Below are 25,381 nucleotides of genomic sequence, written 5' to 3'. Positions count from 1 at the left end.
CCTTTTTTTCTTTTTTTAATGGAGAAGACAAAGGCACTCCCTGGTGGAGTCTCGTGAGGCCGGAATGAGGATACGGAGCAGTAAGGACGTCTGCGTCTGCCAGAGGTCAGCCCTGCACGTGTACCCGTTCCTGCCCAGGCCGCGGTGTGGCCGAAGCTGCAGCCAAAGGGGTTTGGGCCAGACCAGCGCTTGTCTGTCTTGTCTCATCATCACTCCCGAGGGAGCCCTGGGAGACATTTTCCCCTACTCGCCCTCCTCCGTTGAAAGTGAAAACCACAGACATGCTGCCGCTCCGTTTACACACGGTGGCCTGGGGAGGGCCACAGGCCATTGGGACGTCTAAGGTAATTTCCCCCTCAAGAAGCAGGCTTCAACCTTGGGGGTGATACGCACCCACGGAGGATGCCTGCTTTAAGCCAGAGGAAGAACTCCATGACCCTGACGTCCGTTGGGCTCTGCATCAGCTCTGAGTGAGCACGCTGGGACTGCTTTCCTCGCTGACATGTGGGGACAGCACGGACATTCCTCCGCCCGGAAGGAACACTCAGCCGACCGCAGGAGGCAGCCACCGGGAGGAGGGCCCGGAGCTCGCAGCTGCTGGGCCAGGGTCGGTGCCCAGCGTGGGGCGGCCAAGCACAAGGGGGGGTTGCTCCCGGGCACCCCTCCCAACTTCTAACCGAGACCCCAGAGCGCAAACAACCCCTGTCAGGGGACCGGCGGGGGTCCTGCTAGGTCCCCAGAGACTTTGGAAGGGACCTCACCCCACTTCAAGCCTTCCTGAAGGATCCTCTCCTTCAAGGCTCTGCTCTATCCATCCAGAGATCTGGTTTTGGGAGCCAGATCTCTCCTCTGAGCCCCTCACATGCTGGGGTGTGGTTGTTACCAGCTGGACCCCCGGCGGAGTCCTGGGGCACCTGGCTGTGTCAGTCGGTAGCGCGTCTGACCCTTGACTTGGCGGTTGTAGGTTTGAGCCCCACAGTGGATGCAGAGATTACTTCCAAAAGTTGTTTTTAATTAAAAAAAAGGAGAGGGGACACCTGGGTGGCTCAGTCGGTTGAACGTCCGACTTTGGCTCAGGTCATGATCTCACGGTTTGTGAGTTCGAGCCCCATATCAGACTCTGCACTGAGGGTGTGGAGCCTGCTTGAGATTCTCTCTCTCTCTCTCTCTCTGCTCCTCCTTCATTTACTCTTTCTCTCTCAAAATAAATAAACTTTAAAAAATGTTAAAAAAAAAAAAAAAAGGAGGAAAAGGAGATAGAGGAAGAAGAAGAAATCTCCAGTGGAGTCCCAAGTTCTCAAGGACAGGAACGTGCTTCCGGATGGAGCGTGGGCACTGTCCAGCATGGGTCATGTGCCCAGGGCTCCAGCACTGTGCTGGGCTGAGTAGTGTCCCCCCCCCCCCCGCCCCCCACCAAGTTCACATCCACCCAGAACCACAGAACGTGACCTTATTTGGAAATAGGGTCTTTGCAGATGTCATTCGTTACGACGAGGTCATGCGGAATCAGGTTGGCCCTCAGTTCCGCTCCTGGTGTCCTTATAAGAGAGCCATGTGGAGACACTCAGGGGAAGGCCGCCACGGGACAGCGGAGGCAGAGACCGGAGGGACGCGGCCACAAGCCAGGGACTGCCGGGAGCCACCAGGCACTAGAAAAGGCGGGGAAAGATCCTCCCCTGGAGGCTTAGGAAGGAACGGGGCCCCGCTGATACGTAGATTTCAGACTTCAGCCCCCAGAATCAAGACAGAAAATTTTTGTCGTGTTAAGCCATCCGGCTCGTGGTCATTTTTTTGGTGGCAGCCCGAGGACACTAATACAGAGCTGAGGGCAAATGGTTTTTAGTCCATCGCAAAAGGAGACTCCAGGCTCTCCTGGGCCCCTGCCGTCAGACTTTCTCTCCACTAACCTCTCTGAGCTCAGGGGCCAGCTCCTACCACAGCTGGAGAATCTCGACTACCTCACAGGGTGATGCCCAGGATATCAGGTGCTCAGCGACGCTCGAACACAATAAATGCCTGATGGCCGCAGCCATCGCCCCGGCCCCAAAAGGAAGCGTCGCAAGTCTGCCCGCAGAACAAAGCACTTCGCTTTTTGGAGGGCTTTCGCACGGGAAGCGTTTCTCAGGCAGCATCACTGGCAGGGGCTCTAACCTGCGCAGGTGACATCCGTCTGACTTAACAATTCAGACGTGACGCCACCGCCATTATCCTGGACTTCGCACGTGGGCAGCACTTTCATTTTCTGTGTTTGATTTTATTTAAGGGAGAAGAGAGAGACTGAGCGGGGGAGAGGGGCAGAGGGAGAGAGAAGCTCAAGCAGACCCCACCCTCAGCGCGGAGCCCCAATGCGGGGCTCGATCCCGTGACCCTGGAATCATGACCTGAGATGCAATCGAGAGTCGGACGTTCGACCGACGGAGCCACCCAGGCTTTTTTATTTTCAAATAATATGTGATTCGTCTTGGGGCGCCTGGGTGGCTCTGTCGGTTGAGCGTCCGACTTCGGCTCAGGTCATGATCTCGCGGTGAGTTCGAGCCCCGCGTCGGGTTCTGTGCCGACAGCCTGGAGCCTGCCTCGGATTCTGTGTTTCTGTCTCTCTCTGCCCCTCCCCTGCTCACGCTCTGTCTCTCTCTCTCAAAAACAAATTTAAAAAACATTAGAATATATATATATATATGATTAGTCTTCTCTCCCTGGGATGCTCTCTTAAAGAACGACAGGGAAAGTAGGTGCCACGAGACCGCAGACCACAGCCACGGCCTCAGAAGCTCCCAAGTGCCAAAGAAAAAGGGGGGGATGGACCAGGACGTCTGTGCAGGGGCTTCCTGCTGAGGGGGCCCCAGGCAATTCTCTCCGCAGCATCAGGATCCCTTCTAATGGTCCCATCGTACAGAGGAGGAAACCAAGGCACAGGAAGGCTGAGTTACTTGCCCAGGGCCACGGAGCTATTAAGTGGAAAAATCAGATACCAGTTCACCGGCAAGGGGTCTGTGCTCAAGGGTGGGCACAGGGGGTGGGGGTGGGGCAGGCTGTCAGGACCAAGGCCGTGATCTAGGGAGTGACATCCCTGGGGTGGAACCCTCAGGACGATTTCCGCCCAATGCCCCTGCCCGCCCCCCTCCCCGGGCAGGTGGTGAAGGCTGTAAGAGCTGTAGCAGAAAGCATTTCCCCCGTCAGCATCAATCCTAACTCTGAGGGCCCGTCACCAGGGTACAAACCTGGAAATGTGTGTGCCCGACAGGGGGCCCACGCCCACGGCCCCTCCCACCCCGGGGGCCCAGTCTTCCTCCCGCTGATAGGAGTGACTGCAGGCTTTTTAGTCCCTCCTCCTTGTTGCATATTTTTATTCCTCTCCTTTTTTAATCTTCTGTGTGTGCATCTGGTGGTCGAGCCAGATGAGCCTGAACAGGTGGGCTTGTGAGGGGGCAGCCTGAATGGGAGGAGCGGAGACCCAGGGTCACGTCGGGGAGAGGCGGGAGGAGGGCGGGCTGGAGACTTCAGAGAGGCCCCGGGAGAAAGCACCTTTGCACTTAACCCCGTAGCCGCGCGTTATTCCCGAGCCCGACCCCGTGGCTCCCCACGACGAGTGAGGTTCTCCGGCCCCAACCTGTAAGCTGTGGGTGCCGGGCAGGGGCAGAAAAGAGGGAAGCTCTTAGGGCCAGCAGGCCCTCAGGTCAGCTGGGTCCTACCGTCCCTCCCAGCTGGGCAGACGCTCCACGAAGAACCACAGGACCTTTTCACGTCCCGCCCCCTGTCTCCAAATGTGGCAGGCACGTGGTAGTCTCAGGACCACAGGGCTGGGCAGACAACGCAGGCCGGGCACCGCCCCTCCAGGTCTACGATCTGGGCCAGGCCCTTCCTTGCCCGAGCCCGGGGCCCTCATCTGCGAATCACAGACCTGGATAGAACCTTCCTCACTGGGCCACTGGTCAAGTCAAAGTACATAATAAGTACCCAACAGAGAGAGGCTGCTATTATTATTTATTATCTTCATTAACTATTATTACTGTTGCTTCAGCCAGCTCTCCATCAAAGTCCACTGGACAGCAGGACTCAGCCCTCAGGGCGGAGGGCCACCCCAGGCTGGTGTTGGCTAGAAGAGGCCCCCGACCTCCCTCTCCCAGCAAAGGGGCCCAAGGGGGGCCTGAGCCAGCCTGAGACACAAAGTCTGTAGACAGCAGGCAGGGCAGAGGTGGGAAGGGGAAAGCACGTCCCAGGATCTGCGGGCAAGCTTCCGAGGAGGCCACCGCTGCCCCTACCCCACGGAAAAGGGCTAAGAGATGCCCCCCCCCCCCCGCCCACTCTAGGAGCTCTTACCTGCCCTGCCTAGTGGAGCTGCCCCCTCGGGGTGCCCACTGCCTTCGTGGGCACACGAGGGCCCTGAGGGCCTGCCCGGGTCTGGGAATCGGCATTCCCAAATTAGCCGGAGAGGACCCCAGAGCCCTGCCGGCCTCGCCCCTTACTTTATGGAGGGGAAACTGACCGGGAAAAGACAAAACCACAACGACGACGTCCTTGAGGTGGCATGCAGGCTGGGGACAGGGCAGGGACTCAGGCCGTGGCCCTCTCTGCCGGCCCTTGCTCCTTCCCACTGCGTCTGCAAAACACGAAAGCACGCCCGGAGCTCAGGACACGGGCCTGTGTGATTTCTGCACAACCAGGAAGCGACAGGCATGCGGCCCACGGTGTCTTACCTGAAAAGGGAAAGAAGGCCAAGCCGGGCCCCTGGTCACCCTGCTCCCCAGCCCCGGGGAGCCACTGGGACAATACTCCAGTATCCACGGTATTCTGGCTCTCCTGCCTGAGCACCCCTCACCTCGCACCCACAGGCGGACCGCCAACCCCTCCACCAGAGCACAGGTGGCCTCCTGGACAGGCCAGCCCCCGGCCACTGCTCCAGCCCCCCCCCCCCGCCCCCCCAGAGAGGCAGCGAACACCACAGCCAGTCATCACAGGGCCAGGACACAGATGCCACTTATCTGTCCCTTTGGCCGGCCAGGCTGGCTGGGCTCCAGTCATCTGCTGGCTTCAGGCCACATCCCCCCGAGAGGCCCCCTTGAGGCCCCAGCCCCTCCTCTCGGCCCCTGAGCCACCCTCATTCCCTGGCCCCTTGAACAAGCTCTCCTGGACGCCTAGGGAAGGAGGTTGAATTTCATGTTCCTCCCATGATTTATGAGGGTTGCCTTCAATTAACAGGGTATCGATTCCCGCACAGCTGGCCAGCGTGCTTGCTGGGAGTTGTTATTTTATTACGAAACCGGTCGCTTTCCTTTTAAAACACCGAGACTCAGCCCACAGGTGCCCACAGACACGCCGGCCGAGAGAGACAGACACGTTCGGCCAGAAACACGAGCGTCGTGGACGGGGAGACGCGTTCTCTCTGCGGCTGGCTCCCTGCCTGTCTGTCCCCCTCTCACACATACCACACGGGACGGAAAGTGTCCAGCCTTCCCTACAACTTTACCGCTCTCCTCCTCCACGTCTTTGGCCCCCTTCACCCCCGTCCAGAGCCCCTGATGCTGTGGGGAGGGCTCTGAACTTGACCCAGGATCTTCTAGCCCCGTCCTAAGCAAGAGCAGAGAGCATTCTCTCTTGCACCAAGAAATACACAGACACATCCATCCACATAGATTTATATTAGAGCAATAGACAGACAGACAGACGGATGACCTCCCCACTACTGACGGGAACAGAGCCGGAGTCGGGCATCGTGCGGTTTTAGCACGTGGGGAAGGGGTCAGTGCCCCATGAGCGGGGCAAAGCGGGGTGGCAAAGCTGGCCTCGGGGACACAGGAGCCAGACTCCAGCTCCCACCCCCACACCCCAGGCCTGGCTTTCCCCGGGGGATTTTTTTTTTTTTTTTAATATCTCACGTGTATATTTTGTTGAAGACACATGGAGACCCTACTGTACAGGTGTATCTCGCCTGTCTTACAAACAGCATACAGTTGGATGTTGAGAATCTCTTTGTCAGGATGATTGACCTATTCACACTTATCCTCGTATTTGCTAGGTTTCCGCCCTGGAAGCCTGACTGCCCTTGTCACCCAGCTGCCGGTCCCTCCCCACCAGCCGGGCCTCTCTCCAGCCCTGGGGTCAGACAAGCGCCCCCACCCCCACCCCGATCTCCACAGGGAGGCTGTCCTGTTAGGGAGGGGCCCCGCACAGGGTGGGACATGATTGAGGCATGCCTTTAAAAGCAGCCCCCCACCAAAAAAAAATAAAAAAATAAAAAATAAATAAAAGCAGCCCCCAAAGTGGTCTTCCCAGGTTACGTGCCCCCTGCCCCGCTCCCCACCCTCCCACGTAGGCCTCTTGGCTCAGGCCACAGGCTTTGCTGGCACGCAGGTGGCCAACAGCATCTAGGAGCATTTTCGAGTTTCTCTTTTTTTTTTTTAATGTTTATTTATTTTTGAGACAGAGAGACAGAGCCTGAACGGGGGAGGGGCAGAGAGAGAGGGAGACACAGAATCCGAAGCAGGCTCCAGGCTCTGAGCCATCAGCACAGAGCCCGATGCAGGGCTCGAACCCACGAACTGTGAGATCATGACCTGAGCCGAAGTCGGACTGAGCCCCCCAGGCGCCCCTCTCTTTTTTTTTTAAAATGGAAAAACCCTCCTCTCCTTACCCAGACAAGAATCTCGACACACCTCCTTTCGGTCATCCCTGCTGCACTGCTTAACCTGTAATCCAACTCTGTTTATAATTACAGAACCTGTTCTTTTCACAGTGTCCCTTGTCACTGAAATCCCCGCAGGTCCCCGTCCACGTCCTATTTGAGGACGGCATGAGCCCCACCGAGTCACCACAGTCTGGGCGCCGTTTCCTTGCTGGTGGACATTTCAAGCGTTGCTCAAACATCTTTTTTTCTTTTTTTTTTAGACTTTATTTTATTTTAAGTAATCTCTCCACACCCAACACGAGGCTCGAACGCACGACCCCGAGATCAAGCGTCGGATACCCCACTGCCCGGGCCAGCCAGGTGCCCCGTTGCTCACACTTTTTGACGCTATAACAAAGGCGTCCGCGACCAACGTGTTCACAAATGCGTTTCTAAGTTAAGATGCTTCTCCTAAGACGGATTCCCAGCACGAAACCACCAGGTCCAGGGCCGTGACCACGTTTAGGGTTCTACACTCACACGGTGGCCGGCGGCCCCCGGGGTTCAAGCGGCTCCTGCTCCCAGATGCCACAGGACAGCAACTAGGCACCCCCACGTGGGCCAGCCTCCTCCGTGTACAGAACGGGAAGTCGTCTGGGACGGGGATGGCCGCAGCGCACGTGGCTTCTGTCTCCCTGTGATGCCACACGTGCCAGGTTCACATTTAACAGAGCTCCCAAGGGCACCCAAACTACCTGTCTTCCCTTCCTCCTTCCTCCCTTCTTTGTTTCCTTTTTTTTTTTTTTTAATGTTTATTTATTTTTGAGAGAGACAGAGACAGAGCTTGAGCGGGGGAGGGGCAGAGAGAGAGGGAGACACAGAATCGGAAACAGGCTCCAGGCCCCGAGCTGTCAGCACAGAGCCCGACACGGGGCTCGAACCCGCGACCCGTGAGATCATGACCCGAGCTGAATCGGACGCCCAACCGACCGAGCCACCCGGGCGCCCCATCCTTCCTTTCTTCAGCAGACACTTACTGAACTCTGGGATCCAGAAGTCAAACAGGCAAAACCCCTGCCCTCACAGAGCATACATTCCAGCTCGGGAGACGGACATACACAAACAAATCATGGAAATACACAGGGCGAGGGGGTGATAAGTGAAGAGGGGTGGGGAGTCCAGGAGAGTGGGTGCAGCTTGACATAGGTCCTCGGGGAAAGACTCACTGGTGACATTTAAGCAAAAACCAGAGGAAACCGTGAGAGTAAGAAAACTGACTCACTTGGCTGGATCTGAGGAAAGAGCATCATTCCAGGCAGAGGGCACGGCCTGTGCAAAGGCCCTGTGGCCAGAGGGCGACCACTGTGCTACAGGAACAGCGGAGAGGTTGGTGGGCTAAAGCCCAGAGAGTGAAACGGAAGATAGCAGGAGAAGTGAGCCAGACACACAACAGGGCTGGGTACACGGGGGTCACAGGCCACTGGGTATGATAGGGAGCCATGCAGGAGGAGGCACCTGACCAAATTGGTATTTAAAAAAAATTTTTTTTGAATGTTTATTTATTTTTGAGAGAGAGAGAGAGAGACAGAGCATGAGCAGGGGAGGGGCAGAGAGAGAGGGAGACACAGAATCCGAAACAGGCTCCAGGCTCCGAGCTGTCAGCACAGAGCCCGACGCAGGGCTCGAACTCGCGGACCGTGAGATCGTGACCTGGCTGAAGTCGGACGCTCAGCCGACTGCGCCACCCAGGCGCCCCGGTATTTTTTTTTTTTTAGGTTAGCTCCATGCCCAATACGGAGCTTGAATTCAAGACCTTGAGATCAAGAGTCGCATGCTTTACCGAATGACCCAGCCAGGCACCCCTGAATTGGTATTTTAAAATAATCTCTCTGGTTGCTGAGCTGGGAATCAGTGGGGGGACGGGGACACGGGTGGCGGCCGTGGGGAGAGGTGGGATTCTGGGCACATTCTGAAGGTGGAGACAATTTGCTCACGGACTGGATACAAGTGAGAGGGAGAAGGGTCAAGGCCGACTCCAAGGTTGGGGGTCCGGGCAATGGAAACAGTGGGGCTGGCATGGCCTGGGGTCGGGAGGGCTGGGGAGATGTGGGGCTCGGGTGTACCCAGGAGACACCGCATTTGAGTCATTCCTGGGACCCCCAGGTAGGTGGGCAGGTGGGTATTTGAGACTGAAGACATAAACTGGGGCGTCTAGAGTCTGCAGACCGTTTCCACAGCCATCAAGTTTGGGGTTTGCTCCCCTCACTCACCAGGTCCTCTAGACGTTAACCCTCTGCTGTTATCTCTCCCCGCCAGATGAGGACAGCGGGGCTCGGAGAAGTCACACGACGTGCTGCCGGGCCACCGCCCCAGTCAGCAGCCAGGATTCAGACCCTCCCTGCGGGGCGTGAGCTACTGTAACTTCCAACAGAGACCTGCTGTCGTGACTCTCCAGCTGTGCCCCGGGCCAGGTGCGGGATCCCCCTCCCCAGCAGGGTCCACCTTGGAGAGGTGCTGCTCTTGGAGAACAGGGCTCCACCCCGGGTCCCCCTGTGTCCTCTCCACCCATTCCGGAAACCCCGGCCGAGACTCCACACACAGTAAGCGCCCGGCAGCTACGGACTCATGCTTGACTCGAACGAAGAAGACAGCCTGAAACGTTGGCCGTCTTTGCTGTTGCAGAGAAGCCTTATGGGAAATTCAGAGATCATTACTGTTTGGCTTTAGGGTACATAATATGATGCCATTTGCAGCAAAGCTGCAAATAACCCCTAATTAGGTTTTCCTAGGCTAAAAAAGCAAATTTGCTTTCCCAGAGGACATGCCAACCACGGGGCGGGGGGGGGGAGGCAACAGTCCAGAAGCTTCCGGCAGGGCAGGGCAGGAGGAGGACAGAGGAGGTAGTGAAGGCCACAGATCATTTTGAGGCGGGGGAATCCAAGCACAGGGGAACAGAGTCTGCTGGAAGCACAGCAGCAGCCAGGTCAGCCCCGGGGGGGTCAAGGTGGGCGGGGGGCTGGAGTGTCTGTGCACGCGGGAGGTGTGAGCCAGCAACCCCCCCCCCACACACACACACACAGACACACTGCGTGCCCTGGACACGCCCATTTCTCTCCCTGAAACAAGAAACAACAATGTCCCTGAAATTTACGGCTCTGCCTATGGGGTTTGATGGGCTCTGCTGGTCTTGATGGATTGTTGCTACTTCCCCGGGACGGGAGGGAGCTAGGAGGTGGCTCGGACTCCCCCTCCTCCCCGAGGCAGGGCAGGGGAGGGAGGGAGGGAGAGGCCAGGACGGGAAGAAACCAGAGAGGCGTGGAGCCGATGATGATAGCTCTCCCCACCCCCACCCCCCCCCCCCAGCGTCCAAACAGGCAGGCCAGCTGCCCCTCTGCTCTGTCGCCCACAGCTGGGTGCTCAGTGGAGAGGCGACAGCGTCCTCTGCCCTCGCCCTGGTGACCTGTGGACAGCCCGACAGACAGCCCGGAGGGGCGGCCGCAGAGCTGGGGGCAGGCAGGAGAGGAGCAAGGAGGAGACAGCGGGGGATGAGGGGTTGGATTAGAGGGACGATGGACGGACGATGGACGCCATGTACATGCAGAAGAAAATGATCTCATGCCCCAGAGGGAAGGAACGCCATGGGAGCCCAACACCTTTGCCTCCCTCCCCCCATTTCTGCCACCAGCTCCCTGCTTCCCTTTTCCACACAGCAGTTAGAGCTATCCTTAAAAAAAAACCAACAAAGCCAGCTCCTATCACCCCCTCTGTGTGAGCCCTCTAGCAAACTCCCACGCCTCTTAGAATCGTGTCCTCAATACTCACCATGGCTGACAAAGCCCTGCGCCACCTGCCCTGTCAGCCTGTCCTATCCCTCACCACCCTCCGCCATGTTGCCTTTCCCATTGGTTCTTTTCCTCCAACACACTAAAGCTTATCCTACCCCAGGGCCTTTGCACTTGTTCCTCTCGCTTCTTCAAATCCTCTACTCCCCGCTCCTCGCGCGGCTGGCTCCTTCCCGTTGTTCAGAATCAAGCTGAAATATCACCAACTCAGAAAGGCCCTCCCAGACTGCCCTGTGTGAACAGTAGCTTCCTGGACACCCACCCCAAACCCTTCAGAGCACGTATCGGCATCTGACATTATCTCATTTACCTCTTTTTCTCAGTTACTGCCTGTCTCCTCCACAGGAGTGAGGACAAGCTCATCACCGCGTCGCCAGCACCAGTAGCCTGGTGCTTAGTGGGTCCAAAATATATTTCCTGAGAGGATCTGTCTAGTTTGTTCTGTCAGGCGCTCATCCCGGGATGGTGAGAGAGCGTCTAACCAGGCACCCCGCACCCAGCCAGGCAGCCGACTCAGGAGCCAGGCACTGTGGCCGGTTCCTCACACAACCAGGTTCCAGGACTGCCCATGTCCCAACCCCCCCCCCCAAAAAAATCAAGGCAAAGATCTAGTGAAGGATATTCTCCCCCTGAGCTGTAAATTAATTGATGCGAAGTCTTGCAAAGGAATAAAAACTAACCCCCACGCAGCCACACGTTCAGTAAGCGGCCACCAAGGGCACAGGGGTTAGAAACGTGAGCTCCGGAGTTAGCTGGCCTCGGTCCAGAGCCGGGCCCGGCCCCTCAGCTGCTGGGCAACTTCGGGTGAGTTCTGGAACTTCTCTGCACCTCAGTTCCCTCCTCGACGCGGCAGAGATTAAAGCACCCACGAAGCGGGGGTAGAACTGATGACCGTTGGGGTTGGACCCGACCGGCTGTCAGGACGCTCAGTCAGCGGGGCCCGTGTGAGGTGTGTCCCGTGACCGGCAGCCCGGCCCGCACAGGCTATGTCAGCGGACCCCACGCGGCTCCAGAGGAGGGGTCCGTGCCACACGCCCCCTCCCCCGGCCGGCCGGGGCCCCACAATGACCAGGACCGGCCGCCGACACTTGAACTTTGACTCTGCGAAACTCCAAACAGCAGGTGCCCGGAGCCTCGGCCTTTACCTCCCACGTGCTGGCTGAGGTACGTCTTTCCTACACGTTGTCTAGAAGCGTGGATTTCCGCTGGGTTTTTCAGCCGTAGAACATTCTTAGCAAATCACACGGGCCAAGGCATAGCTTTTCCTAAATCGTGTTGAGTGCCGGGTTCAAACTTACTTTTTAGCAGTTAGAACACATTGCACAAATCTACGTCACAAGGGACCCCAGTGTTGGAAAGAGATCAGGCGGAGCCCGTCTCCCTGGGATGGGGGGTGGGGGGGGGCTGCAAGCCCCTCCCTCCACAGCCCAGTCCGAGGGCCCTGACTCCGCGCTTCCTCATTCTCTGGGGTTCCGGTCGCTTAAACACCCAAGACACCATTTGGTGTGGGGGGCCCGCTGCTGAGGCCCATGGGACTGTGGCCCAGACTCTTGGAGACGTTTGGATATTCTGGACTCGGGAGGGAAATATTTAGAACGAATAAACCAAGAAACCCTTTTTGGCAAAAAATGACCCGGGCCCATCAGTGGAGGACGGGTAACCACCGGGGCCATCCCACCCCCGCACGACCGTCAGCGTGGACAGAGCTCAAAAGTGCCGTGTCGAGTGAAAAAAAGCAGGTGCAAGAAATGCACCTGTGGGATGCCCGTGAACCCCACACACCGCGCGTTCCCAGCGTGTGCTTATACAACACGCATGTGCCGGGAGCCAGTGATGCCTAACTCGGGAAGGCACCTGTCTCCACCGGGAAGGAGGTAAAGCGCCCCCCGGCCTTCATCTCTGGTCCTTATTAAGAAGGGACAAGAGGGAGTCAGGCCACCAACATGGCAAGACGTTAACAGCCGCTGAATCTGGTGGTGGAAACGCGCTCTGGGGTGTTATTCTTGTGCGGCTTCCGTATTTAAGTTTTCTCCATTAGCAGAAAGGGGGCTGACCGATAGCGCCCCCCCACCCCCAGCTCTGGGAGAGCATTGGAGGCTGCACGGCAGTCGTCCCCTGCTGTCCCTCCCCTCCCCCCCCACCCCCACCCCCGCCCTGCCCCTCCCCCACTCCAAGTGCCACTCTCCCTGCGGGGACCCCTTACCTGTCCGCAGCAAAGTGCCCGTCGCCAGAAGCCCGGTGCAGCTCACTGCCGTTCTCCAGTCTGGCCAGCGCGTCCATTCGCTTCGCCATCAGCTCCAACAAATCGCTCATCTTGCGCAGGACGCCGCGGGACTCCGGCCCGCCCAACACTACAGACAGCCCACGGGCACAGTCAGGCTCAGCCGCAGCCCGGGGGCCCCCCGAACCTGGCTGCTCAGACTCCAGTCCCGCTCCCACTCTCCCAGGCCAAGGAGGGGTCAGGAGAGTGAGCCCACCCCACCCCTCACCCCTGCAGGACAGGAGATTCCCCCCCCAGCTTTGTTGTGTTGGGGTACAGAGCCTGGGGCCAACCTGCTCTCTACCAATTGGGTGACACTGAGATCATCTTAACCTCTCTGGACCTCCGTTTTGTCGCCTGCAAAATGGAGCTTTAGACATAATCTCAGGTCTGTGCGGAGACGGGAAAGGGCCGGTTGGGGGAGCAGGAACCCCAGGGTCCCCCAGCACTAAGGTCCAGACAGGATTTCTGGATCAGGGCTTCCAAAAATGTGGTCAATCACCCACTCCGCACCTGACTCTCCTGGCCAGGTTGTTAAAATCCGGATTCTCAGGCCCTAGTCACCGTCTGCCGATTCACATCTGTAGGGTGTGGGGCCCAGGGGTCTGCAGGCTGCTGGCCACCCACGTGGTGTGCATACACAGGAGAGGTTGTGAACCACGTTCAAGGAGCTCGGGGCGCTGTTGCTCTCCTGCCAGCCTCTGGGCCCGGCCAGACCCCTTCCCCCTCCGCACTCCCCCGGACCCCAGCATAGAAAACCATCGTGAACTCGTCCTGACTCTCAGTTGGCCGTTGGATTCCCAAAGATCAACTCCTGGACTGAGGGGCAAGAGAGACCTCGTGAAGAGTAAAATTAGCTAGAAGCAAGGGGCTTCAACCGAGATGCCATTCACTAACCAGCCCAGATTCTCCACGATTTCCTAATTATTCCCGATCATCGTGTCACACGTGCCAGGGTGGGAGAGAGGTCCCTGCCTCCCTTTTCAACCAAATCACGTGGAGGTGTTAACAGCCCCTCCAAACGGTCCACAGGTACTTGGTTCCAGGCGCCACAATCCCCAGCTTGGCTCCGTGAGATTCCCCGGGGCCAGACTCTGAACCTCTCACAGCAAATGAGCCCTGTTATGGAGACCTGAATGCTTCCCGGGGTTTCCAGGGGTGGGGATGGGAGGGCCTTAGGTCGGGTTCTCCGGAAGCAAAGCCCAAGACCAGAGTTTAAGGGCGAGGCTTTTATTTGAGAGGTGAAGGAAACCCCGGTCAGGGAGCGAGGAGATGACACAGGGAAGGGGAGGCAGCCCAGAGAGGGCGAGCCACCAAACTGGGGAAACCAGCAGGTGCAGAGCCTGCCCCCAGAGTTGTCCTCTGGGGGTAGGGGGGCCGTGAGGGAGCCAGGGTATGCGCTCAACATCTCCTGCAGTCACTGTTGAGGGCTGCTCCCAGGGACAGCCCGGCTCTGCTACTCTCCACCTGTCGTGGGTGGCACAGCCAGCTCCAGCGACGGTAGGAAGCCCCCGGCAAAGAACCACAGTCACCGGACGCTGCCAGTCTGCCCGTGTGCATGGGCATCGTGAGGGCCGGGGGGCGGGGGACCAGCGGCACTGGGGCTCAGTGAGCTCAGAGGGGCTCTCGCCCGCCCCTGCCACCAATCCCCGATGTGGCCGTGTGGCCAAGGGTGAGTCATGGCAACACTATTGGCCTCTGTGTCCCCGACCCAAGGAACAATAATCCGATGTCACAGTGCCAAGAGGGGGCAGCAGAGAGCATGGCAGGCCTCTAGGAAGTGGGGGGCAGAGGTGGGGAGAAGAGGGGAGACAGGAGGGGGCTGTTCTCCTCTGTTCCAGGCATAGGACTGAGCTGGGGGGGGGGGGTGCGGCAAGGAAGGCTTCGTGTCACTAAGGCTCTTGTGACGTTTCTGCTTGGATTGTCCCCCGTGTCCCCTGGCTCTGGGGCCTGGCCTGGCCCAGTGGCTGCTACCACTTTCTCTCACTAAGTCACCTCCTGGCTGGGGTCCCCTGGAAGCTGAGCCCACCTGAGGTCAGAAGGGAGGCCACCAGGAGCCGGGGAGGGCTCATTCACGTGCTATGGAAGGAAGTGCCAGCTGGCCACCAAGTCCCCAGCAAGGCAGAGCGGCAGTTTCCTTAAAGAAGCCAGGGTCCCGGGCTCCAAAGCACGCGCACGCACACACATACACACACACACACACACACACACACACACACACACACACACACAGTTACCCAAGAGCAACAGCGGCGGGACGGTGTTGGAGAAAATGCACATCTAGAGGAGGGAAGTAAAGACGCACTGTCTCCACCCCGTCTCCATTCCCGCACCAGCAGCTGAAATAGCTAGAAGTCTTCCCACATTCCCCCCCCTTGGAAAGACTGGGTAGATTTTTAACAAACCAGTTGGGATTAGGAGATTTCACCATCGCGTGAGGTGAAGCCAGTTTCTCCCACCGCTCCGCCCCGCCCCACTCACTCAGTACTCAACCAGTCAATCAATCCAAGAAGATATAAATAGCTTCTTCTCTCTTTCAACTCCGCAGAATCGGGGCCAACGGTTAGTCTTTCAAATCGCTCTCATCCCTGAGACCCCCACCCAAGTCCATCATCCAAATGTAACACCTGGCTTTCACGTGATGCCCGGAGCACAGAGTAAAACAAGGGGGGGGGGCGGTTCCCATCATCTCAGCTAGAAAAATAGGGGAACAGCAGATGATCTGATCTGGCCGCTGCTTAGTACCACTCTTGGAGTTGTGCAGTGCGCCACCTGCACGGCCTCCCGGGGCAGCCCTGATGAGCCGATGCTCACAGCTCAGGCTCAGGTGGCCTCTTCCCCAAAGGTGTGGGATGAAAAAAGGAGAATGAGACCACGGCTGGGGACACCCTCAGTCAGAGCCCGTTAACCAAGCCCCTCTCCCCCAGCCATGACCTGGCCAGAGCACTCAGGCCCAACTGGACCGACCACAGAGTCTGGGCAACAGCTCATCTCCTGCAGACGCGGCACCCCGGCGATGCTGAGCCCATATCACTGCTTCTGGAGCAGTGCTGTGCTCCCTGGAAGGCCTCGGGCCTGGCACCCGGGCCCTGTCACACTGCCGCCCCTCTCTCTGAGCCCATCCCAGGCTTCCTCCACTCCTCCTCACTGCCTGAGCCCCTCCCTGGAACCGCAGGGACACAGCCTCCCCACAGACACACACTTAGCCCCACTGGGCAGGCTGCAAAACAGCTGCTGGGGCCAATAACTGAGAGATGCGGTGACCCCAAAAGCCAAGCAGAGTCCGAGCAGGACAGCGGCCTCGGGCAAGCCGGAGTGGGAGTCGCGAAGCCTGGACTCCACCCGCTCGGCCGCCAGCCGCAGGGGTGCGGGACCGACAGGTGCGCCACTTTCCCTCTCTGGGCCTCAGTTTCTCCTCCTATAAAATGAGGGCGTTGGACTTACCGGACCCTGAGGTTCTATGGGCTGGGACTGCCGTTGTGGCTCATCCCCTAATTGCGTCTGGAGATGAGGGTGATAGGAGAAGAAAGAACCGTTCCTCTCAAAGTTGGCCGAATCCCCTTAGGGCGAGAGCTCGGGGCCAGAGCAGAGGCTAGATGCCCAGGGCAGAGGGACAAAGAGCTAAATGACCCTGCATATTCAAGTAGGGAGACTGGAGATTCCTGGCTCAGCCTGGGAGAGGAGGAGGGAGAACGAGGCAGGGGGCAGGGGGCGCAGGGCAGCGCCCGTGCAGGGGTGGGGGAAGCGCCAGCTGCAGGGATGCAGGAGGAAACTGCCATCTGCTTGCTCTGCTGAGCAGTGGTCACAGCCCCCATGCCGTTACCCCCACCTCTGTGCAGGGGCTTCTGGGAAAGCATGCCCTTCCCTCTAGGTCAATGCCGGGGACACCAAGGACGTAGGAGGGGAGAAGGAGGAGATCAGAGCAAGCGGTGGCCAGGGAAACGTAAGCCCTCCAGAGAGTCCTCAGAGATATGTGGGGTTCGGGATGGCCCTTCATAGGAAGGATTAAGCCAATTCTTAAAAAATGTCAACAGATGGGGCGCCTGGGTGGCTCAGTCGGTTGAGCATCCGGCTTCGGCTCAGGTCATGATCTCGCAGTCTGTGAGTTCGAGCCCCACGTCGGGCTCTGTGCTGGCAGCTCGGAGCCTGGAGCCTGCTTCAGATTCTGTGTCCCCCTCTCTCTCTGCCCCTCCCCCACTCATGCTCTGTCTCTCTGTCTCAGAAATAAACATTAAAAAAAATTTTTTTTAAATGTCAACAGAAAGGGTAACCCCAGAAGACCCAAGGGCTGAGGGACGTGGCTAAGGACACAGACGGCCCCTTTCCGATGGGTCTGTAAGGCTACCTCCATCGGACCAGAGCAAGACTGCAAGACTGTCCCCAGCCCCTGGGGGACTCAGGGTGGCCCCTCTTGTCTCCAAATGGCACAGACTAGAAGCTCCAGAGACCTGGGCAGCCAGCTCCCCACCACTTGCAGAGGAGCTCCGGGGCACGGAGCTAGTCCCCTGACTGCCACCACCCATCCAGGGACTGTCAGCAGAGCAGCCCCTGCCACGGCTTGCCCTGAGTCACCTCACCGCTCTTGGTGTCGGCTAAATTGAAATGTATTTAATGTGAGGCCCCAGCGTTGTCTCCATATTTCCATATAAATAAGGAAAGCTGGGAAGCCAGGAGATACAGACAGAGGTGCTCGATTTCCCACCAGGCCCCCTCCGCTCCCTCCTCCACACTCTCTGTGTCTGTCTCCCATCCTCCCTTGTCCCCACCCCCCAGCCTTGTCCTTTCTTGTCCCCACCCCTACGCTTTCTAGCTGGTTCCTGGAAATGGGAGGAACCCCCCCCCCCCCCCCGTCGTGTCAGGTAGAAGAGACCTCCCTGGCCCCCCATCTATTACCAGCCTCTGAGAGAAACAGCCCCCTAGCACCGTGGTCGGAGGCCAGAGACAGCCACAGAACAAGGAAATATTTCTCTGATGTTCCCCAGGTTCAAACCCAGGCTGGGGGTGCGGGGAGCAGGAAGGGAATCTGCAGCAACACTGGGAGGGAGGCCTCGGACACAACTTCCTATCGGGGCCCCTTGAGCAAGTTCCTCCCGAGGACAAGACAGGGGAGGTGGAGCCAGGAGGCAGGGAAGAGGGACTGGGGTTTGGTGAGGCGCATGCCCAAAAGCCTCCCCCCCCAAGGCCCAAGCCCCTTGCAGCAAGAGGGAATTAGGTTACACTTCTCCCAGTCATGCTCCCCGCCAGCTTCCTTCCCCCAGGATCTTAAGACGAGTGCGTAGCATATAGAAGGAGATTTTTATCCCCCAAATAGCAAACTTTATCACAAAATATAAACTGGCCCAGGGGGGTATCTGGAGCCTCCCCAGGGAGACCACCATCGACCAAGGCTACCGTCAGCCCCCCCACCTTGTGGAGAACACCCTTCTTCCATCCACCTCTCCCCAGCCTCGTCCTGGGGTGACCCGCTGCCCTCACAGGCTTGACAAGCCGGGAGAGGACAGACTGTTTCCCCAGTTGGGCTCAGATGGTTCTGTTGACCGATGCAAGGATTTTTTTTTTTTTTTTTTGGATAAGCATAATATGATGCATCCACACAATGGAATTTGCACGACAGCCGTGAAGACAAATGCCGACAGCCACACACCAGGAGACGGGCGACTCTCACAAACAGAGTCTTGAGAGGAAGAGGCACACACAGAATCCGCCCCCCACCCCCACCCCCACGCAATTCCACCCTCCGACAGTCCGAAGAAGAGGACCAACTCGTCTGCGCTAGGAGAAGTCAGGGTCCTGACACCCCTGGGGCAGTCATCCGCGGGAGGGGGCGGGAGGGCACTTCCGGGGGCTGATCACGTTCTGTTCCTTGATCTAGGCTGCTGGGTGCATGGATGCATTCGGTCTGGGGGCACTACAGTCCAGTAGAAAGTTGAATGCGCACACACACAACACATGCAGACACACACATGCCTCTAACCTAACTGCGTGACCTTGGGCGAGTCCTCTCCCCTCTAGGGCTCCACCCACCCCCAAGACACAGATCTGGCTGGCCCTGGACTCCCAGCATCTCTGCAGCCAAAACTGCAGAATGCAGGCACAGCACCGCAGGGCTCCCGCAAGCCCCTTGTGCTCTGGGCCACTGGACCCATGCCTTGCCAGGGAGACGAGCAGGGGGACCAGAGCCCAGGCATACGCCCCTCCTCCCTCCCCCCCGGCCCCCAACTGCCACCTTCTTGGATCCCTGACCTTTCTGGAGACCCAACGTCCTCAAGCCCCTTATCGCAGCCACCCAGACGGACACGCCCCCTCTCCAGGAGTGGCAGCCAGGGAGCTTGACCAGCGATCTGTGCAACCTACCTCTTCACATTCATCCGCCCCCCTCCCCACCAGTGACCTCATAGCCCCCCCCCAAGCTTCCCCTCAAGTGCGCCTTCACAACCGCCCCGCCTTCCGTCTTCCAGCCCTTATTCACACGTATATCTCCTGTGTAGAAATCCCAGCATCTCCTCGGCCCTCTTCCCTAGACAACCTGTTCTGCACTGTCTCAGACTGAGCACGTCCAGTCAACACGGATGCGAGCATGCGCCTTGTGCCAGACGCTGCGAGAGCCCCTTCATACGTGTTATCTTAATGCTCCCGGTGGCCATCCTGGGGGGCGCAGGCATGATCCCCGTTTATCAGAGGAGACAACAGGAGCTCGGGGAGACCGAAGCAAGTCTCTGCAAGCCAGAGCTGGGACACGTTAATGTACATCCAGGTTTGAGTGACTAATAAATGTGAAATTCCTGCCAGGAGTTTTTGCAAATATAAAGACGTACATGTGAAACCAAAGGAAGAAATCTAATGATGAGACACCAGATGGCCTAACCAGGACCCCTGAGAGCATCCACCCTGGACGACAGCCCATTCTACTTAGGGTATATTTGCCAGTGGGAACAGGGGAGCCACATCGCTGAGCCCCGGGGCGGGGAGGGGGGAGGCGGGGCGAGAAAGTGGACTTCAAACAGACATCTCTGCAGAGTCGCCTACCCAGCCAGCCCGATGAATAGTTCCAGAAGCCTCATGTGTCTCAGCTGCCCCACTAACCCGCGTGTCTCCTGCCCACTGTCACCAAAAGAGCCTCTAAAAAACACTGAGCAAGACTCTGCACTGTTCACCGCTCTTCCTGGAGTAGGAAGAGAGGGGAGGAGGGCCATCCTTGGGGGTTCTTCCTGGTCATGACCCCGTCATGCCCCCAACGCCGTGAGCTCATTCAATCCAGCCCCCGAAGACGGTCATGACTTCCCTTCTCTGTAGGAGTGCTAAGTGCCATGGCCAATCGTATGCAGCTGGGGGATAACGAGCCAGGGTACAAACCAGGTCCATCTGGTCCCCAAAGCCCATGCTCTGAACCTCTGTTCCACTCCCTCACATGTATTACGTGGGCAAGGAGCCACGAAGGTCTGGACTGTGTCCCAAGGGTTCAGAGATAAGACACATGAGCCATGACTGGGTCTTCCCTCTGACTCCGCCCCCCCCCCACCTCCCACCCCCTCAGCCGTGGCCACAGCCTGGGTCAAAAGCACAGAGTATGTGTGTCTCAAAGGGACAAGCGTCATATTCGGAAACACTCTCTCCCAACACACACACTGAGGAAACAACTCAAGCAGCCCCTTTGGATGCCTGGGAGACCCTGACTCAAAGGCCCTTCCCTGGCCCGAGAGTCTGCACCAGAAGAAGCCTGATGATCACAGCTCTGGGGCACCAGAGCAGCGTGCAAGGTCCCGCGGCCCAAGCCACGGTCCCTTTCCAAGCACACATCCATAGACGAGGTGGCCAGGATCCCTGGGACGGAGACCCAGAAGGTCCCCTGAGTTCGCTAGGTTCAAAGGCCTCCTTCTCCCAAACCCACAAACACCTGCACCCATTTCCAAGTCACCTTTCCCCACCGAGATACCTTCTGTGCGGATGGTGAAGGGGGAGTCCCCCGGGCGCCGGGCAGAGAGCTGGCCTCCCAAAGACGTCATCAGGAAGCACAGTGAGAAGAAGCCGATACCCAGGACAAAGAGCCTGCAGGGAGCGACAGGGCGGGTCAGAGACAGGTCGGCGGAGTGCACCCCTACCCAGCAAGGGCTCTGTACAAATGAATGGGTGAGGGTGTGAGGATGAAACGGGGCTGAGCTCCTGGCCAGGTCTCTTGTCACAGCAGAATAAAGAGAAGCGGACTACAAGGGGCTGGCCACGAGCCTCACGCAAAACCCCGGGGGACAGTGATAGAGGCATAGATCCGGCAAGTTCTAGACTCCAGACAGAGCCTGGCTCACTAAGCAGGCTCAATGTGTGATCCCCAGGCCAGCAACAGCATCACCTTGGAATTGGTAGAAATGCAAAGTCTTGGGCTCCAATCCTAGGCTTACTGAATCACTCTGGGGGTGGTGCAAGCAACACGTTTTAACAAGCTCTCCAGGCAATCCTGCTACGCGCTGAAGTCTGAGAAGCACGGGCATAGATGGAAACAGCAGGACCCGATGCCAGCCAGAGGGCAAGTAATTGGTCCAGACAAAACCCACCTGGATCCCATCAATCACCTGGGCTCAGCTCAGCACTGTGCACACAGGTCTTGCCAAGGCAATCAGTCATGAGCTGGCTTGAACACCTCCTTATCATGGTCGAGGCGGGTGGCGTGTGCCTCCATTCTTACCAGAGGGTACGATCTACAAGGCCAGGGCCATGTGGCCACCTTCCAGGCCCAGATTACTCCCAACCCACATCTTCACCGGGCAGGCGCATAGCAGTCGTCAGCTTCCGGACTGACCGATCAGGGAGGCGGATGCCTGAGCACGGGGTGTCATCTGGGAAGCGCGTTATTGCACAGATCAGGAGAGCTGGTCAAAACAGGACCCTTGTTCGTCCCTTCAACACATAGTTGATTAGTTCCCAGGTGCCAGGCACTGGGGTAGCCCCAGGGGGACAGCAGGGAGCCCCACGTTCCTGCCGTTTCCGTACTAGGTGCTGGGCCTCAAACAGGAGAACTGAGCTAAGCAGCACAGTCCCAGGGAGGCCAGAGGTAGCAGCTTCTCGGGGACCTCGAATGTATCAGAGGACTTGCAGAACTGGCAGAGCTAAAAACGGAGACCCCCGCCGCTCTGGTCAGGGCGAGGAACCCCATCCTATATGGGGCCAGGCTCACCACAGGGAGCCCCACAAGTCGTGCTAGAGACCTTCAGCCCTCTCACCTCCACCCGCCACCCTCAACTCCACATTTGCGTGCGTCCCCATGCAAGACTTGCTTTATGCATTTTAATCTTCATTATTTGAAGCTGGCAGAGCAGTATTTAATTAAAACTTGGCCCATTAAAGAAAACACATAATTGCAGAAGAAAATAAAAGCACAACAAAATTCCCACCCCATATTTAAATGAAGCTGTTAGAGATTAAATTGGAGAGGGGGCACAACCCCAAAGCAGAGAAAGCCCTGGGGGCTTCCCCCAGGAGGTGACAGGAGGACAGGCGACCCAGCACGAGACACTGCTCCCTCACCTCTGAGGGACCCTCACTGCATTCCACCAAGCTTGAGGATGGGTCCCTGGGATCCCAAGATGAAGCCAGGCTGGTCTCAGGACAGCAGCCAGAGAAACAGTGTAGGAGGCGGGTGGTTGTACACCCAGGAAGATTCTGAAAGAATCAGCTATCGTCTCCCGGCCTGAGGCCAAGGACGGATTCCTCAAGTCTATTGTCTCCCGCTCCCTCAACCCCCCTCCCCAGCTACGGGGTTGTATTTAGAGCCAGGGCCCAAACAAACCTGCTATGAGAAAGGGATCTAAACTTTTAGCCTAGAATCTGACGCCCCAAACACACCTCATCTGAATCTCTCTCTGCCAGACCCCAATCCTAGGGCCATTGATGGTGGATTCAAGTAAAAATGGTTTCGTCCGTCTGTGTATCCATTCAAACGATATTCCAGGAGCAACTACAGAATGAGGCTCTGGGGAAACCAAAGGGAGCAGGGCTCCCAGCCTGGCCTTAAAAATTAACGGGTAAAAAAAAAAAAAAAAAAAAAAAAAAAAAAAAAAAAATTAACAGGTAGAGGTGATGTGGTTAGAGGCCAGCCCCCCTCCATCTGAAGGGGACACGAAGATTCCACTGCTGGTTGTGACTCTCTGGGTAGCCTAGGAAGACCCTAGGTGAATAAACAGAACTTGAAGGGAGGGGAGTCTATGCAGTACCACCTCTGAATCCTGGCTTCAGATAAAAGCCTGAAAGAGCCAGGACCCCAGAGGGAAGGAGCTCTGGGGAGTGGGCGCTGTCCATGGTGCTGGCTCCAGCAGCCGCCTCCAATTGCACCAGAAAACGTCCAGCCAAAGCTCGGGTCGGTTGGCGGGCCTTCCCATGACCTGGAGGGCGGGACGACCTGGAGGGGGTGGCAGAGACCGGGAGAGGACCCTCTCAACGGCCAGTGTCAGCCAGGCCTTCGAGGATTTCGCTGGAGGAGTAAGGTCCTTTCCAGGGACGCCCACTTCCTGCCCTGCTTCCCACGCGAACCTTGCGTCAAGCCATCCCCCTGCCTCCTGCCCAAGGCCCTACACTTGGGACCAACTCTACGATCCTCCCCTCCCGCATCCTCCAGACATCGGCGGTCCATCATGAGCCGTGCTGTCGGGAAGGCAGGCGGCCTAGCTCCACACTACAGGCCCAGCCCGTCCAGAGGCCGGAGGTGCTGGGGAGGCCGGAGACACCTGAGCCAAGGTCTCCCCGTCTGGGGGCTGGAGGGAGACCAGCTGGAAGGGGCGGGGACTCCGGCCAAAGGCCCGGAGGGGAGGGGCTCAAAACCCGACCCTCCCACAGCCCTCCTGCGCCTCTTCCTGCCCAGCTCCTGCCCCAGCGGAAAGGAGCCGCGTCCACACCGAACCTGTGGCCGCATCCGGAGTGCGACCACCGCCCCGCCCTCGCCGCTCCCTCGGCGCCCTCTGCCACCCAGCCCCCCTGGGCAAGGTGGCTCTCCGACCCCGCTGGGCGCCCATCGCTTAGCGTCTCCTCCCCACCCCCAGCAGCAGGCGGGCTCCGCGGGCTCTAGGGAGAGGAGCCCGGGGTCTGGGAGGGGGGAGGGGCCTGGAGGGGTTCGACAGAGCCCAGCCAGCCCCGCGTGGCCCCAGCTAGACTTGGCCCCCCGAGGTTGGGGTGAAAGGATCCGTCTTCGCCTCTATCCTGCCTCCACGTTCCCAGAGGTCCCGGCTCCCGCTGCCCCGGCGCTCCACAGCGCCGCCCCTGCCACCCACTCTCCACGGACGCTAAGGAGGGTCGAATTCCCAGCAGAAAGGGGGGTGGGAGGGTGTCCTTGCTCCATCTCGGGGAAGCTCCCGTTAGAGACAGGCCCGCACGCCGCCGCGAGAACGGGAGCGCGAGCAGAAGACGAGGGCAAAGCGGTGGGACAGGTGGACGACTCGACCCAGGGCTCGACTCGCACGCGGGGCGGGGAAGCCTCCCAGCACCGCGCAAGAACTTCGCCGCCGGGGTGGGGCCGTCTGAGAAGTGGGAAGGACCCTGAGGGGCGGGGAAGGGGCACCCCGGCAGAGGCGACTTCCCGGGCCCAGGGCCACAACCCGGGTGCGCTCTGCCCCCGTTCCCACCCTCGCACCCCGAGTCCTCGCCACCTCGGGACACGACTCAGAATTACACGCCCCTCCCCACCCGAACCCGAACCTCGGCCCCATCCCTTCTACAGCCCCGCAGGCCATCACAAACACGAACCGCCGCCCTCTGCCACTGGGACGGGCACCCTCGCGGGGAACGACCTCGCCCACCCCTACCCCGCGCCCCCTCGGACAAAAAGACCTCCCCGCGCCAGCCGGGAGAGAACTTTACCGAAAGGGTCTCAGGGTGACCAGGCATCTTCTGACCATTATCTTCCCATCCGGGTTGACTGTGATCATTGTTCAAACTTGTCTGGGCGAGGAGCCGCGGGCAAGGCCGGACGCACCGTCCCGGGCCCTGCTCCCGCCGCGTCCGGGCCGCGAACCCGCGGCGGGCCGAAGCCGGGTCTGAGCGAGGCCGGGAGGGAGGGGGGGGGAGCGGGGGCTCGGCGGCTTCGCTGCTCGGGGTCGGCGCGGCCTGGGCGGGCGGGGAAGGGGAGCGGCGCGGCTGCCGGAGGGCGGCGAGGGCGCCCAGCCGGGCCGTCTCTGCGTCTCCGCCCTCCCCGCTTCACATTTTTAGGGCCGGGAGGCGGCGCGCTCCCCGACCGCCGGCCGCGCGTCTGCCTGCTGGGGCTCGCTCGCTGGGCGGGACGGCGCCGCGGCGCGCAGACGGGCTCCCCGCCGCGGGCGCCCTCATCCCCGGGCCCGCGCCCTCGGTGCCGGCTAGAGGCGGCCCCGGGCCCGCGTCCCGGCCCCCCGCGCCTCCGGGCCGCGCCGCTCCCCGGCCCCGCGCCGCGCCGCGCCCATGGCTCTCGGCGAGGGCGCCCCGCGCCCGCCCTGCCGCCCGCTCGCTCGGCTGCCCGCGCCCGGGTGTCCGGCGTCCGGCCCCGCGCCGCGCTACGCGGGGAGGCGCCGCATTGTTTCCTCGGAGGAGGCGGAGGAGCCGCTGCTGGGGCGGCCCTGGAGCGGCCGCCGCGCTTCCTCGGCGCGCCGGCGCCACCTCGTGGCTGCGGCCCGGAAGCGCGCCCTCCGGGCCGGGTGTGGGAGGGGAGGCGGGGGTCCCTGCGCCTCC

General features: G+C 59.3%; 1 protein-coding gene across 2 annotated transcripts in view; it reads right to left on the bottom strand.

The window, feature by feature from the left end:
* The window catches only part of MGAT5B (alpha-1,6-mannosylglycoprotein 6-beta-N-acetylglucosaminyltransferase B), a 72,332-nt gene extending 47,723 nt beyond the window's left edge, over positions 1–24,609 (bottom strand). For both annotated transcript variants that reach the window (XM_042916468.1, XM_042916470.1), the window contains exons 1-3: positions 24,542–24,609; positions 20,637–20,749; positions 12,647–12,794 (exon numbers count right to left, since the gene is read on the bottom strand). In XM_042916468.1, the coding sequence (XP_042772402.1) occupies positions 12,647–12,794; positions 20,637–20,749; positions 24,542–24,609 (329 nt within the window). The remainder of the gene's footprint in view (positions 1–12,646; positions 12,795–20,636; positions 20,750–24,541) is intronic.
* Between the last annotated feature and the right edge of the window lie 772 nt (positions 24,610–25,381).

This window comes from Panthera leo, chromosome E1 (genome assembly GCF_018350215.1).
Source record: "Panthera leo isolate Ple1 chromosome E1, P.leo_Ple1_pat1.1, whole genome shotgun sequence".
Classification (NCBI taxonomy): domain Eukaryota; kingdom Metazoa; phylum Chordata; class Mammalia; order Carnivora; family Felidae; genus Panthera; species Panthera leo.
Note: the sequence above shows the minus strand (reverse complement) of the source record. Positions and strands in the feature narration are given on the sequence as shown.